This window comes from Magnolia sinica, chromosome 13, assembly GCF_029962835.1.
Source record: "Magnolia sinica isolate HGM2019 chromosome 13, MsV1, whole genome shotgun sequence".
Lineage (NCBI taxonomy): Eukaryota > Viridiplantae > Streptophyta > Magnoliopsida > Magnoliales > Magnoliaceae > Magnolia > Magnolia sinica.
Window position 1 is genome coordinate 2,765,989 of NC_080585.1, and position 21,278 is coordinate 2,787,266.

General features: G+C 43.5%; 1 protein-coding gene across 3 annotated transcripts in view; it reads right to left on the reverse strand.

Annotated features, from left to right (window-relative positions):
* LOC131222418 (ribose-phosphate pyrophosphokinase 1-like) overlaps positions 1–20,905 on the reverse strand; it is a 41,059-nt gene extending 20,154 nt beyond the window's left edge. Inside the window, exons 1-2 of one of the 3 annotated variants that reach the window (XM_058217468.1) lie at positions 20,567–20,903; positions 8,125–8,298 (exon numbers count right to left, since the gene is read on the reverse strand). In XM_058217468.1, coding sequence (XP_058073451.1) covers positions 8,125–8,298; positions 20,567–20,686 — 294 coding nt within the window. In that variant the 5' untranslated portion in view covers positions 20,687–20,903. Of the gene's footprint in view, positions 1–8,124; positions 8,299–20,566 lie in introns of all 3 variants that reach the window. The other 2 variants (XM_058217467.1, XM_058217469.1) reach the window with 2 other exon arrangements.
* Between the last annotated feature and the right edge of the window lie 373 nt (positions 20,906–21,278).

The following is a 21,278-nucleotide window of genomic DNA, read 5'->3' on the forward strand; positions in this document are numbered from 1 at the left end:
ACATACGTTCGTAAGGGGCTTGTGTGCGTGCATGTGTGGACGGCATGCGGGCATGCATGTGCACGATGTCCTCATCAACTCTCCCCGGCTGTGAAGATTTCGCCACTGGCGAAATAAAACTCCTGAACCGCTTCAAAATGTCAGGATCAAGTCTCTGAAGCTCTTCCTCAGTGAGCCACGTGTTGTCTGAAGCTGGGCTTGACTTCCATTTAACCAAGTACTTTTGAAAACAGCCATCTGACGTGGAAACTATCGTATGGTCCAGGATATCCTCTATTTCCTCTCTGGGTGTGTGAAGGCTACGTATGGGAGGTAGAGGCTGGGAAGAAAGGTCGAGGAGAGGTCATGGAGCAAGGGGCAAATCTGAAGAATTAGGATGGGTGGGCGAAGGGCCGAACAATGTATCAGTGGGTCCCTGAAAAGCAACTAAATCCTCCACATTGAATGTGGAACTAATTCCTATGGAAGGTGGAAGATCTATCTCATACGCATTGAGACCGTTTCATTTTATAATTTTGAAGGGTCCAGCGCTACGCGCGTGTAACTTGTGAACGGCTCCCGGAGGATACCGCTCAGACCTGATGCGGACCATCACAGAGTCCCCAATATTGAATTCTTTGAAACGTCTATGTTGGTCTGCAGAAAATTTGTAATGTTCATTATTAGTAGTGATCTCACGCCTGATTTCTTAATGCAATGAATGTATGTGATGCACAAAAGACTCTGCAGACTCTGATGACCTATGGGACAATTAGGGGTGCACACGGGTCGGTTCGGTCCGGTTTTGGGGTGAAACCGGAACCGAACCGTTCCTAACGGTTCTACCATTTTTAGAACTGGAACCAAACCGTTAGTACCCTGGAACCGAACCGAAACCGAACCGTGAAAAATGGTTCGGTTCCGAATCGATTCCACGATTCTAGGGTGGTAAATCAATGCAATCTTCACCTGGGGAAGAGCTCAAAAGCCCTAAGCTAGTAGGATTTTCAGGAGTAAGAAAACTAACACCTGCATACTTCGTGAATCTTTCTTCATCACCCCTGTGACAGACAACAGATTGTAACTGTTGCAGATTCATTTCCTCTAAAATCCTAGATAGCAAATGTATGGGGAGAGAGCTGCAAAAGATGTCAAATCCCAAATGGGATTTTCTTCTAAAACCAGTTACAGAGTGGAAAAGGGGAGAGATTGTGATTTTCTTTTTTAAAAAAATATGGGGCCATACCAAATCCCAGATTTAGAGAATGAATGCTCAAATTTAAAAAATAAAAAATAAAACTATATTAAAAATCGAGACGCACCTGTCTGATGTACATCCCAGATCGTGAGGACGTGCTCCACTAGCTTCTGTCCTGTTTGTAAATCATCTCCACCTAACATTCTCGATGCCAGGTCACCTTGCAAGTGAGGCCCACATTATCCACAACTCAGATGCATACAACTACTGCCTCCCTTAAAAAAACTCACAGGGAGATGGGATAAATATAAACAGTAACACATACCTGTTCTAACGACGAGAGAGAGAGAGAGAGAGAGAGAGAGAGAGAGACTGAGAGAGAGAGAGGCAGGGGTGCAGTTGGCAAGAGAGGGCAGGTAGAGGCGGCAACAGTCGGGCGAGAGAGTAGAGAGATTAGATATTTAGGTTTTTTTTTTTAAGTAAAGGTTCAGATCGACAGTTCGGGTCACGGTTCGGATCTATAGTTCAGATCAACGGTTCGGTTCGGTTCTACAGGGCCTTAAACCGGAACCGATCCGTATTCAACAGTTCTCGAATTTTTGGAACCGGAACCGGTGCTTTCTAGAACCAGACCAAACCGGACCGATCCAACGGTTCCAGTCCGATTCCGACGATTAGATGTGCACCCCTAGGGACAATGACATAGGGACAAGGTCAATAGGCTTCCTAGGCTTGTAACCAGTAACAACTTCAAAAGGACTTAGACTTGTGGACCTATTGACAAAACTATTAAATGCAAATTCGGCTATGGGTAGTACGGTGTCAGATGTCCTGGTATGCTCCCCCACTAAACATCGTAGTAAACTCTCTAGGCTCCTATTAATCACCTCAGTCTGGCCATCGGTTTGAAGGTGGTAGGCAAAAGAAAATTGGAGCCTAGTATTCATCATGTGTCATAGTGTCTTCCAAAAGTAACTCATGAATCGCAGGTCACGATTAGACACTATGGTTTTTGGTAACTCATGTAGTTTGACGACCTCACTAAAGAATAGCTTAGCAACATGAGATGCGTCGGAGGTCTTAGAACAAGGAATGAAGTGGGCCATTTTAGAGAAACGGTCCACGACAACAAATATGGAATCATGTTTCCGAATAGTCTTGGGAAGTCCAAGCACGAAGTCCACATTGATGTCCTGCCAAGGGATGAATGGGACAGGCAAAGGTGTGTATAATCATGTATTCTGTTTCTTTTGCTTTCCCAATTGGCAAGTACAACATTGTCCTATAATTTTGGCCACGTCTCGCTTGAGGCTTGGCCAATAAAACCTATCCTCCACTAGGGCAATGGTCTTGTTTCAACCGAAATGACCCGCAACCCCTCCTGAATGTAACTCCCAGATAAGAAAATCGCGGAGGGACTCTATAACAACGACGCGTACACAACTCTGAAATCTGGACACTCAGAATACTCTTCTTTGATGCGCTCAAGGCCTGTAACTTCAACGCTCATAGAGTTGAGTAATACGACTCGACGACTTAACGCGTCGGCGGGCTTATTCTCTACACCAGCCTTGTGCTTAAGCACAAAAGTGTACTCTTAAAGGAATTGAACCCACTTGGCATGCCTAAGGTTTAATTTCTTCTGAGAGTTCAGAAATCTCAAGGCCTCATGATCTAAGAATAAGACAAATTCTTGCGGCAATAGGTAATGACGCCAATGGCGCAGAGATTGCACTATCGCATAAAATTCCTTGTCATAGGTGGAATATCTTTGTTTCGCCTCATTCAGTTTCTCACTAAAAAAGGCGACAGGGTGCCCTTCCTAACTAAGCACTCCTCCTATGCCGACTCCTGACGCGTCACATGTGACTTCAAAAGCTTTTGAAAAATCTGGAAGTCGCGTAACTGGAACTTCGGTCATCTTGACCTTTATCTCATTAAAGGCCTTCGAGGCGGCCTTTGTCCATTAAGACTCTCCTTTTTTTATGCAATCTGTGATGGGAACCATAATGGAACTGAAACCTCGAATGAACCGCCTATAGAAGGTGGCTAAGCCGTGAAAGCTGCGCACCTCATGAATATTGCGGGGGTCAGGCCAATTGACGATGTCCTTGACCTTCTCGGGATCCGCCAATACGCCCTCAACTAACATAATAAAACCTAAGAAGATCACACTACTAGACAAAATCGCACACTTCTTTAGATTGGCGTACAACTTCTCAGCCCTAAGGATCCCACAAACCTGCCTCAAATGGTTGAGGTGTTGCTCCTTGGTCATGCTATAAATCAAGATATCATCAAAGTATACGACCAGGAATTCCCCCATGAAGGGCCTCAACACTTGGGTCATCACACGCATAAAAGTGCTTGGGGTGTTAGTTAACCCAAAAGGCATAACTAGTCACTCGTATAGTCCATCCTTTGTCTTGAACGCCGTCTTCCACTCATCACCAGGGTGTACACGGATTTGGTAATAACTACTCTTGAGGTCAATTTTTGAGAAGATAGTAGCATTGGCCATCATATCCAGCATGTCATCAAGATGCGGTGTGGAAAACCGATACTTGACTGTGATTTTGTTGATGGCCCTACTATCAACACACATCCTCCATGTGTCATCCTTCTTAGGTGGAAGAATAGAGGGTACGGCACACGGGCTCATGCTCTCTCGAATGAAACCCTTCTCTAGGAGCTCATCAATCTGCCTCTTCAACTCAGTATGCTCCTTTGGGTACATTCTGTAATGCGGGAGGTTTGGTAGAGTCGCGCCAAGGATTAAATCGATGGCATGTTGTACATCCCTCATATGAGGAAGCTCATTCGGTAGATCATCAGGGAAGATATCACGAAACTCATGTACTACCGGAATGGCCTCGGCAGGTAACTCTACGCTTGCTTCTGGTACACTCTCCCTAACCACAAGGGCGTATACTATTGCGTCCGCCTCCGTCTCTCGCTCAAAGTCTTTGGCATAGAGCGGTTTGGACTTAGACTTGGACTTCGATTCATTTGCTTCTTTCGAGCCGCTCGCACCACTGTGTGATGGACTCCTTTCCAGTCGTACTCTTGAGTGCCAGAGGGTTTAGCTTAACCTTCTTGCCCTCAAACCAGAATGTACACACATTTGAATGACCAAATATGGTGACATCCCTGTCGTAGAGCCATGGTCTGCCTAGAATAATATGGCCAACGTCCATGGGAACAACATCACACCAAAGCGTGTCTTTATAAGATCCAAACTGAATAGGAACAAGACAACAGTGTGATACTAGAATGAAGGTTTCGTCAACCCAAGAAACTCTATAGGGTTGAGGATGAGCTTCCAGCTTCAAGCTCAAACGGCTCACAGTGCTAGTCGATGCCACGTTGGCACAACTACCACCATCTACGATCAATTTACAACTCTTTTCTCCACATTTTGCATAAGTGTAAAAGATCGTGTTGCGGCGCTAGTCATCAGTGTTCTTGGTTTGAGCCGAAGCGCAACACACAATTACGAGGGTCGCAGACTCTTGCGCTCCCTCTTCTTCATCATTAGGGGTCTCTACGGGCTCATATTCTTCCTCTTCGCCATCACTCTCTGGGGGCACTACTTCTATCTGCCCATCAATAAAGAATACTTTGGTGCCCTCTCTCGTGCTGCACTGGTGAGCAAAATGACCAAACCCCTGACACCAAAAACACCTACTGGCTCCACTTCCCCGTGAACTAAACCCGGCAATTTCTTTACCCTTATCATCATTGGACCTAGGCTGCAAATTGTTAGAAGGTTTGTTTTGATATCCAGTGTTAGGTTTAGCCTCAGAGGGATTGGCCTTAGCACTAGATTCGCGAAAATCAAACCGCTTTCCCACAGACGCTTTAAGATATTTCTTGACGTTCAACACTACTTGATACAACTGTTCGATAGTCTCTATGTCTTTGGCGAGCACTTCTCTCCTAATGTCAAGACGGAGGCCTGTTTTAAAACGAGCAAGGGTGAGTACGGGGTCCTCATCAACCTCACAGTGGGTCAAGTACTCTTCAAATTTCTCAATATAGTCAACAACACTCATGGAACCCTGTCGAAGAGACTGTCACTCCTCAATCAACCGTAGGCGATAAGAGAAGAGGAGGTACTTCTCTTTCAGCGTTTCTTTCATTTCTCCCCAATAGACTATTGGGAGTACCCTCGCCCTTTCTTGTTTTCGTTCAACCGTCGCCCAAAACCTCTTTGCTTAGCCCATAAGCTTCATCTTGGCAAATCAAACTCATCAAGCATCCAACATGTCATACCACTAAAAATAGTGGTCCATATCCGCCAACCAATCTAAAAAGGCTTTTGGGTCCAAGTGGCCATCAAACATAGGGGTATCTAACTCCATGAAGGAGTTGCGCATCTGGGTCATATTGGCCATGGTGTCCCTCGCAGGGTGGGTGCACAGGTGCGCACCCATGACCAACTCCTTAACCGCCTTCATTCCTTAGTCTAACTTCCCGACCACCTGCCTGAGATTGAACATCTTCCCCGATGGTGGGGTTTGCCCCAAGGGAAGCCTCTATTTGGGTAACGCGATCCTCAAATTGGTCAAGGCGTTGATCTATGCGTTGCTCTAAGCGCTTACTCAAAGAATCAACCTGCTGGGTTAACTTGTTCAATGATTCTTGCAGTTGCTACATGTTTAGTATAGGGTGCAAACCAAAACCGCGACCCGTACGTGTGGGCGTACACTTGCTAACTCCACCTAAGGACTTTCTAGGGTGACTATATGTAACTAAATAGGACTAAATGATCCTATGAGACTCTATATGAGAGAACTATACAGTATTTATTAAAATCCAACAATATAGATGACAAAGGGACTATGAACTCCTAAAAGCTACGTGATAAACTGGATGCATAAAGGACTCAAACAAACTAACCCTAACATGTAATGTATTCTCCTATAAGAACCCTAAGCTCTGATACCAAATTTGATGCAGGACATGAAATTTAAATATGATATGCAAGAATTCAGGCTTAGATTAGACTAATGCAGAACGATCACATAATAATTTCACATCCCACACAAAAGTTCAAACATTCAAGTAAAGGGGAATTGCACAGGTCTAGGCCTACACATGTTAGGGCTGGATCAATAAAAATTATGGATCAAACGATGCTCAAAGGGAATTAAAAATCATCCACACATGCATAGCAAACAGTCTCTAATCCAAGGGATTCCCCAGTCTCAATTCAAGGAAGCCTGGGGTGAAAAAAATGGGCAAATAAATTAAGGCTAATGCAAACTAAGGCTAGGGTTTAGGAAATAAGAATGAAAAGAGGAAAACCAGAAGAAAACCCGACCCGGAGAAAGCTCCTGGGTGCAGATGGTAACCCGAGGCTAACGCACTTGCGTGAGTGGGTTGGCCGCACGTGTGATGGAAGCCCGCCTCCCCAAAGTGACACCTAAGCCTTGGTCGGCCAGGGAAGACCTCCAATCCCTCCAAGTTTGACGACGGTCCGACGTAAGGTCGAGACGTAGTGCTCCGCTAAAGTCTCAGCCCTTCTACAGGTCTAGATTCTGGAAACTGGCTGTAGGGGGATAAATAGCTGCAAAAAATTGAAAAATTCAAAGCAATAATGATGGTAGAATATGAGATATATAGATGGGAGATAGTAAGGACGGATGGGGATAGATGTGGCTTCACACCACGTAGTTAGCCCTTCGAAAAGGGAGGGCTTCGCACCCACTTTTGAATTCTTCCACAACTCACTAAGAGAGCAGAAAAATAAAGCGGGAATTTTTATTAAGCTTCAATTAATCAAAAGAGCTACAAGGGGTGCCTATTTATAGGAAAACCCTATACCCAAAAAATCGCGTCATGTGCGCAACCTATTACTTAACGATGAAGTAAACTAAAATAAAAACCAAACAAAGAAATCTAAAGCGTTCACGATGTTCTAAATAACATGAATAAGCAAAACCTAAAATATGAAATCAATACGACTAGTGGGCCACAATCATGAGATCCCATGATGGGATTTTCTTGACTATCGGGTCCACTCTTTTGAGTCAAAACTTCATCTTCTAGCTAGGAGACCCTCTCTAGATGTCGTCATCGAGCCAAATCGACGGCAGGCCCTCCTTCGTACATACGTGCGTGGGGGGGGGGGGGGGGGGCATCACTTGTGGCAAGCAAAACAAACCTTGCAGGAGGAATTGTGGATCATGTGAAAGGAAATGGAACGTTGCAGCAACTCGTGTGAAGGCGGCAGAAGAACTATGAAGCGTGGAGCAGAAATTGCCAGGATTACAGCAGACATTCCAAAGCTTGAGGTGGAAGCAAAATGTGAAACTCCGATATTGTGTTTGCCCATCTTGTGAAGGCATTAAAGGAGAGGGACCTCAAGTTGGGAGTTGGAATGTGGATTAGTTACAACTTTGAGATCAACTAGTAGCAAAAAGAAAAGATAAGAAAAAAACTATTGCAGCAACAAGAATTGAAAGCAAATGAGGAAGGGTACACGACTCGCCAACATCAGCGAGTCTCAGGAAAACTTGCCTGATTCATGTCATATTCTCACTCCAATTCTGCACCATTTGTTCACTCAATGGGGCATAGTAGTTCGACTCAAGCAAGTCCCTCCCGAGTCAACTCGCAGTCTGCCCTAAGTTGTGATTTATTTATTTTTTCTGAAATGGTCCCTAATTTGTTAATATGGGTTCAATTTTGTGAATTTTTATTTAGTTTTATATTTTCTGTTTTTTATTTTAATATTTTCCAATATTCTCAACTCATTCAGTTCCAGACGAGTCATACCAGTTTAGAAGGTATAACCCAGTTTTGGACCTGAACAAGAAACTGTAATTTTAAAACATGAACTTAACCATAATAAAATAGGCCCATGTAAACAGACTGCCTAAGAACACATTGTTATTCTGATAGGAATGCATCTTCAGGCTGAAATGGATCAGTATTAAAACCTGTGAAAGTAAAGAATTTGCTGTGCCAGAGAATATACGCAGTCTTGTATCAGGTTTTGAAACCATTTCTTGATGATGTCGTTGAACTGAGGAGTCAGGTATACTGTGTTCTTTAAACATCGGTGGGGTCAATCTTCCATTAGAGAATTGTAATGGCCTAACCAAACTGCACTTCTGCCAAAAGGAAGAAATGGAAGAGATTCAATGAAAAGTTTAAACAGCGCAAAAAGGAAACCTTTGAATGGTTGGACATCTTTAAATAGTGGTATAATGTCAGCATAAGTTCTATGTCTGCATTCATAATTAGTCAAGAACAAACAATTAAATACAGTAAATGGGCAGAAAAAATGTGCCTGATAGTTGGTTCAAACAGTTTAGTCACAGAAGCATACTCACAAGTCAAAGGAATTCCAGATTAAAAGATGATGGCATGCCAGGAGAGCCAGAGTCGATTATCTCTAGCTCTGCTCATTAAGAAATCATAGGTTCTCTGCCTAATAGATGTTCTGTGTTTCAATGCAGAACAAAATATACCCCACCTATTCTTTCACTGCTCTTTTCCAGGTTGTCTTTCTTCGCGAAGTTCGGAATTCACTGGATCATTCCAGAGTCGGTATGTGGTCTTTCTGCTGGTTGATGGTCTATTGCTTGAGACCATATCAGGAGACTGCAGTGGAAATTTGCAACCAAAGCTTTTGGTGCCTTTGGCTGGAAAAAGACAGAAGCAAATCTAAAGGCAAAAGTAATTCAGAGGACACAATTGCAAAGAAAATTTTCAGCCTTATTGTGGAATAGGTAAGCAAGATAGCTTCCAAAAGGGTATCCAGTTCATCAACTTCGTTTAAGTGGGATGAGTTGATTTTCTGGTGCCTGAAAGTAATTCAGAGGACACGATTGCAAAGAAAATTTTCAGCCTTATCGTGGAATAGGTAAGCAAGATAGCTTCCAAAAGGGTATCCACTTCATCAACTTCATTTAAGTGGAATGAGTTGATTTTCTGGGGCCTGAATTTGTACCCCCACCCACCCACCCACACACACAGAGACCCGGCTCGTTTCGGCAGTCTGGTCAAGAGCGATTAAGGCTATGTTATGTCAGAGTCCTCAGGCCCTTTGGGTGTTCATGACTCCAACTATGCCAAAGCCGAAACCCTCCTTCAAGCTATTAAGCTTGCAACTAAATGCAATTTCAGCCCGATAATACTAGAAGGGGATTCTAGTAACGCAATCAAATTTATGACTGCTACTAGTGGAGTATTGCTAACATTACCGAAGGAGCGTCAGGCTCGTGTGCCCATCTTTGTCTCTCACATGCACCGGACGCAAACTAAAGGGCAGACAAGCTACTAAAAGAAGGTGTGCATAAGGTGGAGTTAACAATTGTGGATAGGGCGATAAGCACCAAGGAATGTAGAAGTCTAAGACTTAGGGTCATCGTTTTTTAGTGGATTATATTATTCCAGCCTAGAAGTCACTATTATATCTTTTTCCCCCTTCTTTTTATAAAATCTTAGCAATCATAAAAATAAATAAATCATTACCATAGTGTGTCGTAAAGGCCGTTACAAGGCCGTAAAGGGCAAAAGACCATTACGTAAAGGTAACTATGGCAACCGTTACACGTTATAGGGTCATAAAGGCCGTAACGGCCATTACAGAAAAAATAACCTATAAAGGCCATTACAACTGGGGGTGTCAATGGGCCAAGTAGGCCCATCGGGTTTTCGGGCTGGGCTTGGGTTGGAGAATTAGGCCTGAGGACTGGGCTTGGTTGGGCTCAACAATCAAGCCCATTTCAAAACCAGGCCGGGCTTGGGTGTAGATGTTTGAAAGCCTGGCCTGGTCTGTTAGGGTATGCAATTTTTTTAATATAAAAGTCCCTCCCCTCCCCTTCTCTCTCCCTCTTTCTTTGTACATCCCTTCCTGTGAAGGACGAATTGAAAATCAAGTGGAAAAAAATGCAAAAAAAGCTGATGCTCAACTCCTTCGCTCTCCACTGAAACACTGCTGCTCAACTCCTATAACGAGTTGACCCAATCAACAACCTCTCTCTCTCTCTCTCTCTCTCTCTCTCTCTCTCTCTCTCTCTCTCTCTCTCTCTCTCTCTCTCTCTCTCTCTCTCTCTCTCTCTCTCTTTTTCTCTCTCTCTCTCTCTCTCTCTCTCTCTCTCTCTCTCTCTCTCTCTCTCTCTCTCTCTCTCTCTCTCTCTCTCTCTCTCTCTCTCTCTCTCTCTCTCTCTCTCTCTCTCTCTCTCTCTCTCTCTCTCTCTCTCACACACACACACACACACATCCCCTTACCCTCCCACCTATAAAGGCCGTAATGGCCCCATAATAGTCCATTACAGGGCCAATATAGGTTTTTCAAAATTTTTCAATAAAAAAGAGACTAAAACACTGGTTACAACCCCCAAAAAAGCCGTTACACCACATATCATAAAGGTAACAGTGGTGGTTGTTACAGCCATCATTACCATTACAGAATACATTGATCATTACAGTAGCTCTATTGTGAAGGCGCAGAGAAAAAATAATGAAGCAGCCAAGCATTTTTGGCACAACACACCTAGAAGAGCTAGAGTTTATTCTCTCTCTCTTTTTTCTATTCTGTTTTTTTCCTCTCTTTTTTTTTTGTTATAGAGAGTTGATTCTTGGAATACAAATGGACACGGCCTTTTTTTATAAGGGTAACTTCTACGAAAAGATAAACAAAAGAGCCAATCCAAAGAACTCAAATGTCCATAACCCTTTTTTTGCCTTGCACTCTTGCTATTTCCTTCTTTTATCAAACCTTACTATTTTTTTCACAACGAAAAAAGTTGAGGTGTAAGTGTCATGAACTCATGTCCCCATCTTCACTATAAATCCCAATTATCATCATCATGTAAGCCTTATCTTAACTGATTAGGGTTAGCTACACAATCTTATTACGCCATTTCACTCTATCGATGACCATATCCTCGGTAAAACCAAAGTTCATCAAAACTTCCCTTAGTACCTCCACCCACGTCCTTTCGGCATCTCCCTTGCCTTTTTAGAGCATTCAACTTGAACCAACTCACTCCTAACATGTGAGGTCTTTATTGCACCAAGACAAACCATCTAAGTCGTCTTTTACCCATTGGCGCTACTCCTAAGTGTCCAAGACCGCACCATCATTCCTCGTCTTGCCACTCATCTATCTCAACATCTACATTTCAGCTACACTAATCCCATGAACATGTTCCTTAACTGCCCAACAATCTGTCCCATAACACATGGCCACTCTTATAACTATCCAAAAACATTTCCCCTTCATGTTTGATTAGTATACAATGATCACATAAAACTCCAGAGGCACATCTCCGCATCATCCAGTGAGCTCTAATTCTATGAGCAACATCATTCTCGATCTCTCCGTTATCATGAATCATCTACCCAAGATTTAAAAATTAGTCATTTTAGGGTATTTTGTGGTCAACATTGTTACCTAATTCCTCATTTCCACTCCTATTATTACTAAAATTACATTTCATTTACTCTAATTTAGTCCGACTGATTTTAAAACCTTTAGATTCTAAAGCACCCTTCTAGAGAATTAGCTTTACATTGACCCCCTCCCTCTTCTTGACAACCAAAGTTATGCATCCATTAATTGCAAGCAGCGTACACCACAAGATCTCTTCCTATAAATGCCTCATTAACTCAACCATAACCAATACAAATAATATGGCTTCTATGCCGACCTTGGTGTCAATAAGCCTATGGTAATTGGAATCTCACTTAGTCTTTCCACAAATGAACCTCACATTCACTGTAAATACAATTCTATAATGCAAACCTGACCCCTCTCAAATATGATCTGTTTTCCTTAACCCTACGAGCATGTTTGGATAGTGGGAAAAGAAAAGCAAAGAAGAGAAGAAAGTGGATTACTTTTCCTATGATGGGTCATTTCACTACGTTTGGTTAACAAGAATATATTGGATTTCAAAATGCAATCATTACCCAAGCACCATCTTCAAATTCTCATGGGCGAGATTAGGGACTATAGTGAGAACTTCATGAGATGTTCATTTGTTACCAAACAAGACCTCGAAAAATAGAATCCATGGGAATCCATGACTCAATAGTGCTCATTACTCATAGAAATCTTAAGAAATCATCATTGTATAATCATTACAATTTCATTCTCTTTTCTTTTCTTTTCCCACTATCCAAACAAGACCTAAGCCGAATCCTCGGATTTGAATACCCAATTACAAAACAAAAAATAAATAAATAAATAAAAATAAAAAATAAAAAATTGAAGGATAAGAAAAATAATAATAAAGTGGTGAAATCACACCTCTAATCCCATTTCCTAACCTCAATTGATAAAGAATTAATTGCTATAGCTCACCTGATAGATTTATTTATTTATTTTTGGAAGGCAGCTCACCTTACAAATGAAGGTCATACTCCACCCTCACCTATGGCCAGTAATCTCATTGGAAAACTTAACTTTTATGAAGACTATACAAATAGCTCAGGCACAAAAAAAAAAAAAAAATTTACTAGTACATCAAACTATAATGAGTTCACAGACTCTGGGATGAGGAAAGCTTGAGTGGAAGACAATGTCGACCGCCAACGGCCAACGAAGTGGGGAGATTGCTCCACTGTCAACTCCGGGAAGTCGAGTGGGAAATCGTCGGAAGCAAGAGACGTTAACCCATTGGAGCAAAGGATACATACACCGCCTAGTACCGCAACAGTGGGAGAGAACGAGCATGAGTGGCAGAATGTTCCTGGTCGAGAGTCGAGAACAGTGGGTCCCTCTGCTAGGAATCGAATAGCATACCCGACCTTATTTGTTAAAGGATTTCCAAGAAGTTGGTTTCCTCTCAATATCGAGCGGATTTTCGGCCGCGCAGGTGCAGTTATGGATGTAGTTATGCCAAGAGACCGAAGCACTGGTGCTTATAGAGGTTTTGCATTGGTTCGCATGTCGTCTGAAATGGAGCTAGCCAGAGCGGTGGACATGTTACATGGTGCGAAATTCGCCGGATGTCCATTACTGGTTCAAAGAGCGAGATTCGGCCCCAATCTTACCCCCCCTCCCAAGCCTCTCCAGACAAATATGAAGATGTATTGCCCAAAATCCAACAACATACCCACTCTCCCCTCCCCTATTCCTACCAATCCTGATCATAATCCTATCTCCTTGGGGCCTGCCTCTTTCAAAGAGGCCCTGCTGAACAATACTTCTCCTCCGCACAGCATTCCCCCTATGTCCGAATCTATGGCCATTCCTGCTATCAAATCGGATTCTCCCTCCCTTCCTACGGAAGGCGTTCCTATTTCGATCAATTTGACTCACTTTCAAAGGGCTACAGACGATTTAAAGGAGACAGTGGTAATCCTCTGTAAGGAAGGAGCTTCACTATCTCAAGTGAAAGACTGGATCATGGAAATGACGGGTTTCCGGCCGGGAAACTATAAGATTAAACCGTTGGGATATAACGAGCTCTGGGTAAAGGTGTGCCCAGGAATTAACCCTGAAATGTTGATGATGGCAGGACACCTCCACTTGAGAGGTCCGGTGGCCAGGGTCATGAGACGGGAAGAGTTTTCCATCTTTGGCATGGAAAACGTTCGGTTTCAAATTTGGGGTATTCCTCTAGAATTGTTGTTTGACAAATTTTTCATCTCCGTCGCTGCTTATCTGGGATCATACTTGGAGCTGGATCTAAAACGAAACCTGGGGAGGAAGTTGGCGTCATTAGGGTTAGAGTTCAAAGGAAGAAGGGTGTGTCAATGCCATCATCTGTTAAAGTGGTGGTTGACGACCGCACTTTGGAATTTCCAATCGTTAGGGAAGCACAGGATGTTTCGCTGCCCTGGTGGGGTGACCTATGGCAGATCAGAGAAGAGCTTCCGTCGATGCCAACGAAGAATCAACAGCCTGCTCCGGAAGAAGGTACACAAGGCAGATACTCCTACGGAGCACCATCTCGAACGCCTGCCAGCCATCCTGACACCTGCGACGGAGAAGATCGTTCTCTCGCCCTCTACATGACACGTGGTGGCACCCTGTCGAGTCGGCCGCCTTCGCCTGACGCAGGTACATCTCGTCCGTCCGCGTATCCTACAATTTCGAGACATCAGTTGACGCGTGGCGTGATTGATAACCTCTCCGTTTCAGAAAATGGGCATGCAGCCATTTACCCGGGGGAGGGTAACGAGTTTCCGCTGGTTAAAGAAGCCCACGTCCAATCGGCATCAGAGGCACTCAATGCCCTGCCACGTCCCCCCTCCTCGCCGAATTTAGAGAGACACGTGCCTATTCCATCTCTGAATCCTACATATGGACAGGAGTCAGTTATCCAAGCCTCTTCCTTCAACTCGAGCGGGCACTCACACCTGGACCCGGACCCATCATTATCTATTATCCAGCTCCCCCTAAGTTCCTTGTCGAGCCCCACTATCGCTGTACACCCAATACGTCATGATTCTCCAGCGCTTGGGTGGCAAACTCCTAACCTTCTCCTCACCTCGATCCCCTCCTCTAAGCCAAGCCCTTCATTCGAGCCTGAAATTGACTCAGTTGGGAGAGATAGCATGTCAGAATACCAAACTCAGCCTTCATCTCCTTCCACTTCCTCCGCTCCTTCGGTTGCCAATTCGGAACTGGGTCCGATTACGCTATTCCAGGATAATCTTTCTAGTGATATTCTAATGGCGGAACCTTTGCAGATGATTGCTGACAATCAGGTGGAGAAAGAACCTTCGAAAATGAACAAGGCCGATCTTTTGGCTAAGATACAGAACAAGAAATGGATCAGAGACGCCATCAGGAAGATTGGGAGATCTCTAGGTTTGTCCTTTGGAGATCGCTTAGAAGATTATGTTGCTCTGTTTCAGTGTATTGAGAATAGGGGGAGACCCATGGCCAAGCGTACTTCTACCGAAAAACAACTAGCCAAAATCTCCACCAGTCGCGAATTGCAACGTTTGGAAGCGAGTCCTGGGTTTATATCAGCCTCATCGTATAAAACCAGGAGACAGGGTATCCGGGGCAGCGCAGTTAGCCAATGAAGATAAATTCTTGGAATGTTAGGGGTGTTGGCTCCAAACACAAGAGGAGCCTGATTAAAGCTACCATTAATAGATGTTAGCCGAATGTGATAGGTCTTAAGGAGACGAAAGTTCCCATCTTCAAAGACAGCCTGCTTTCTACTTTATGGAAGGCGAATGATGCTAAGTGGGTGACCTTAGATGCCATTGGCTCTTCGGGAGGTATACTGCTTGCTTGGAAATCGTCCAAGTGGGATCTTCTCTCGTCCTGCTGCGGCGTTTGGTCGGTGTCTGTCAAACTTCAAGATAAGTCCTCCCCTTTCACTTGTTTTTTATCTGTTGTTTATGGGCCTAACAATGATGTAGTCAGGGATGATCTCTGGGTTGAGCTGAATCGGGTCAAACAGTCTTTTATAGGTCCGTCATGCGTGGTCGGCGATTTCAACATCACTCGATTCACTGAAGATCACTCTAGAAAGAGAAGATCGACTTCTGCAATGCTCCAATTTTCTGATTAGATCCAACATCAACAGTTGATCGATCCCCATTACTAGGAGCCCGATTCACTTGGACCAATGGCCGGGTTAACTCCATTCAAACTTGTCTTGACAGATTTCTTGTTTCGCCCGAATGGATGGAGTCCTTCCCTCATCTTCAGCAAACGGCTCTTCCGAGAACAAAGTCTGATCATTGTCCAATTCTTCTCTCCGTGGAGGACGACAATTGGGGTCCGAAACCTTTCAAGTTCAATTTGTCGTGGCTTCAATCTAAGAGTCTCCGTCAGAACATTGTTGAATGGTGGTCGAGCTTTAAGGCAGACGGTTATGCAGGACACAGGCTTCTCTGTAAACTCAGACTCCTCAAAAATAAGATTAAGGCATAGCGTGATCAGGTTCTTCAAAAAAGATAGGCTGAAGTTGAATCTCTTCTGTCCAATTTACAGCGAATTGACGTTGAGGCTGAAGTTGCCCCGCTATCAAGTGAAGCACTGTCCCGGAGAATTAGCATTATTCAGAATTTATCGAATATAGCTCTAGAAGATGAAGCTTCCTAGAGGATCAAATCCAGAATGAGATGGATTGCCGATGGGGACAAAAATACCAAGTTTTTCCATAACATGGCTAAGATGCAGCCTACGTCGAAGACAATTCTAAGCATTTCTGATAACGGGAACAAAATCGAGGATAAAGCTGAGATCAAACGTATTGCCATCTCGCATTTCAAACACCTTCTCACCAATGAAAATTGGAAAAGACCTCTCCTAGATAATATAGTTTTTACCACTTTGGAGAAGTCAATTGCAGATTCTTTAGAGGTCCAGTTTTCAGAGACAGAGGTCAAAGCTGCTGTTGACGCCTTAGGGGGGGATAAGTCCCAAGGGCCAAATGGGTTCTCGATGAGCTTCTATCAGATCTTTTGGGAGGCAGTTCGTCATGATGTTATGACTTTTGTTCACGAATTTCACGCCAGAGGAAGACTCTCGAAAGGATTAGGAGCTTCTTTCATCTCTCTGATCCCAAAAGTATCAGGGGCCAACTCTTTTTCTCAATTCCGCCCGATCAGTTTGGTTGGGAGCCCCTACAAAATTCTCGCGAAAGTCTTATATTCTCGCCTATCAAAGGTTATCGGCAGACTCATATCCCCTCATCAGAACACTTTTATCAAAGGTAGATAGATTTTGGATGGAATCCTCAATGCCAACGAAGTTCTCCACTCTTGTCATAAATCTAACTCTCAAGGGATATTTTGTAAGCTGGACGTTGCAAAAGCATATGATCACGTCGATTGGAATTTTCTTCTCTACATGCTGACTCGTCTGGGTTTCGGAATCAAATGGAGAAGGTGGATTAAGGCTTGTATCAGCTATGCTCATTTCTCCATTATCCTTAATGGATCTCCAAAGGGTTTCTTTAAAAGCTCCAGAGGGATTCGCCAAGGGGATCCCCTCTCCCCCCTTCTCTTCATAATCGTTGGAGAAGCATTGTGCCAGATGCTGATTAGAGGGCAGGCTCACGGTCTCCTGCGTGGTATTACGATGTCAGGCCTACCAAATCCCATTACCCATATTCACTTTGCCGACGACACACTTATGTTCTCCACTGCTTCTTCAGACTGCATCAGTAACCTCCTTCTTACTTTGCGTTGTTTTGAAGCGGTGTCTGGTCTTAGGATCAACATGAGTAGATCGAAGATCCTAGGAATAAAAGTATCCCATTTGACGACTCAATCTTTCGCCGATTTGCTCGGGTATCAGGTTGATTCTTTTCTGAATTCTTTCGTTAGTCTCCCCCTGGCCGTTAGACCTCCTCCTAAGTATATGTGGGACAAAGTTGTCAGCAAGCTTCACAAAAATTTGTCGACGTGGAAATGCCGATATTTATCATTGGGTGGGCATTTGACCTTGATCAAATCTGCCCTTTCTAGTCTTCCTCTCTACTTTATGTCTCTGTTCCGTTGCCCGGCCATAGTTATGAAGACGATCAACAAAATAAGAAGTGACTTCCTCTGGTTCAGAAAGGAGAATCAAAGGAAATTTCACCTGCTGGAGTGGAATGAAGTCTGCAAACTATTCAAGGAGGGAGGTGCCAACATTAAAAATCTGAAAATTATGAATGCTGCTTTGCTTGGGAAATGGGCTTGGAGATTTGCGACTGAAAAAGATGCGGTATGGACCTCGATCGTTAAAGGGAAATATGACTCTTCTCCAGGCGGATGGTGGCCGAAAGATTCGTCGTATTACAAGGCGTCACATATTTGGAGAGGCATCCTGGCAGCTAAAAATCCGGTGATCAAAAACTGCAGCTATGTTCTTGGTAACGGATCTTCTATCCGTTTCTGGAAAGATCTATGGGTGGGGGAAAATCCGCTGATTTTCCAATTTCCTCAGATTTATTATCTTTCCCCCGACAAAGACATTTGGATAAACAAATGCTATTCCTCATCTTCGGCGCAAATCGTCTGGTCTATTAGATGCATCAGGAATCTGAAGGATGAAGAAATCAACGAACTTACGAATCTGCATGACCTCATTTCTCTCTGCGATCAGCCCGATGAAGTTGGGTGGAAATTAGACAAGTCTGGCTTATTCTCTGTCAAGTCCCTGTATTCTTTCATCCTCCCCTCTGCGCCTTCTCCTTGCCAAGCTAACCCTTTCATTTGGAAATATCTGGCTCCTCCAAAATTCATATGTTTTGGATGGCTCACGGGTCATAATAGAATCCTCACGGTCGACAATTTGGCCAAACGTGGCATGCATATAGCGAATATATGTGTGTGCTGTATGTGGGAGGCTGAATCTGTCAACCATCTTCTGGTTCATTGTTCTTACTTCTCCCCTTTATAGACTAATATCTGTCAGAGGTTCTCGATCTATTGGTGCAACCCCGAAACAACCACTGACCTCCTAGCGGCTTGGCATGGGCCTAAGTTTGGGAAGCTCAAGTCCATCGTCTGGCACATGGTTATCCTTGCCATATGGTGGGCCATTTGGACCGAAAAGAACAATAAATGTTTTAATGATAAGTCTTCCCTCGTTACTTCTGTGGATGCTAGGGCTAAGAAGATGGTTATAGAATGGGCTACTAATGTGCGGGATCTGTTTAATTTTGATTTCAGTTTTTTAGGTTGTTAGGGCGTCTCTGCTATCTCAGCAGTTTCACCTTTCTTTTCTCCTGTTGTTTTTTTCTGTTCTCTTTTCTCTGTATCCTCTTTTCCTTTTAATGAATTTTCTGTTTGTTGCCTTCAAATAAAATAAAATAATCATGGCTTATTCACAACATCATTGTCTCCTTATCATTCATCTGGTCCTCCTTAGCTAAGGCGAGGGGCCTTTTCATACCGGGCTCAAGTGGGGTGGCTTGTGGGATGCAGGGGCACACTCGGGGTGGGCGACCCACAGAACCCATAGATTTGGGGGCCGTGTGAGGCGCATGACTCGTGTAAAGCGGAACCCATGGATTTGGGGCCCACGAGGAGGGTTCGGCTGAGGACCTAACCCATGGATTTGGGGCTTTGGCTATGAGATAAAGGGATTAAATTGTCATGCTCTATCAGTTCAAACTTTTAGAGCAAGTGATTAATTGTCCTACATCAAATTAGTATCAGAGCAGGAGGTCTGGTGTTCGAGACTCCTCACTGGAGGTGACTAATGCGGGGGCATTTTCACACTGGGCTCGAGTGGGGTGGCCCCTAGGATGCAAGGGCACACTCGAGGTGGGCAGCCCGTGGAACCCATGGATTTGGGGACCATGTAAGACAGGTGCCTCGTGTAAGGCGGAACCCATGGATTTGGAGCCCACGAAGAGGGTTTGGCCAAGGACCTAACCTATGAATTTGGGACCTAGGCTACGAGATAAAGGAATTAATTTGACATGCTCTATCAGTTCGAGCTTTTAGAGCAAGTGGTTAATTGTCCTACATTATTAGCCTTATCTCCCTTTGCATAAGTACTTGTTCTGTCCTTTCTTTTTTTTTTTTTCCTTCTTCTTGACCAGCAAACTTCTAATGTCATTACCATTGTTACTAGTAGAAAGAATTTCATTATCGTCATCATATTCTGATGCAAAGACAAACTAGGATGGAAGTCCTCACACACATTCACCCGCTAAATGTTGCTTCTTTCTTGTTTTTAATCTAATATCTTGTAAGAACTATAACAAAATTAGGCACTGGGGGCAAAAATCCAACAACAGCTACCCCATGAAACAAATTTGTTCAGCACCAGCATCTCATTGGATGGCCTCTGCATTTCCATGCCTATCTTAATAAAAGCAGCATTAATATTAAACAATTGCATCAAATAATACTATTTCATGTATGCGCTAGGCACTAAACATAAAGAAGTGGAGTGCCAATTCAATTGGCAGAGATTTTCATTTTCCTCCTTTCATGGGCAGAACTTTCCATCAAGTATATGAGCCAACAGAATTATAAATACCACATCAAATATCACAAATAAAACTCACATACCACCATCAACCATTCCATGACTCACACAGGCAACTCTGGCACTTAAATATCTTCACATGAATGCAAATTCTCCAAAAAATCCAATTTCATGTGTATGGGATACAAATCAAGAAAGACAAATACAAGACGGCATTGATCTCATTACTCCTTCCAACAATTCCAAAACCATCACCATTTTCAGCCCATCTCCTAACATCGCCAGAAGCATATTCTTCACATTATCTATACCCAACTTTCAACTCCAAAATCCTTTTGAAAGAAAAGCATCTTGACGATATATTCAATTCACCATGCAACAATCAGAATTTCCATGCAGGCATTCCAGAATCCCCAAAATTACAGAAGTGCCAACTATACGAACAAAAAAAATCAAACAAAATCCCAAATTTCACCGTATAAATCGAAAAAAAAAATGACAAAATAAACAAGAAAACTCACCGTTTCCACGAAGCGAGCATTTCTGCAGCCTAGGGTTTGGAAGCTCGCCATCTCCAAGCTCCTGCCGAGAAACGGCGTCCGAATCTCGGACACCGATGCCGAGAACGCCATGGCTGCCATCGCTTCTTTTCCAGAAAAAGATTACAAATGGAGATAGATAGAGAGAGAGAGAGAGACGGAGGGTTTGGGGAAAGGAGATTAGGGTTTTTGAAGCGTTTAGAGACGGAAAGCTTTCGCTAAAAAAAGCAGAGGAAGAGAGGAAGAATCTCCGGATTTGGTGAGAGAGCTTTCAAAGGGAGGCATCTCTATCTCTCTCTTTGCTCTTTGGAGGCACAGGCCTATAATACCACCCTCTGCTTTTTCATATTTTTAGGCGGTTCTTTGGATTTCCTCACGATATTTACCAAACTGCCATTCAACTTTCTTTGACAAAATTGCCCTCATTTTTGCCGCCATTTCCGGAAGTTTTCGGACCTAAAGTCTCAAGTGCAACAGGTAGACCACAGGTTACGGTCCACCTATTTGATATCTCCTAATCTATTAATTTCAAGAAAAATCCAACCCTTCCAATAGTTTTTCCCCATTATAAGGATCGTTTATTGTAAAGATAAAACCAATCTAATAACAGGGGAGCCATAAATTAAAAAATAATATCTAGCCATTGATAAATATCAAAATACAAGTGTGGACCACTGAATGAGTAGATGTGTCT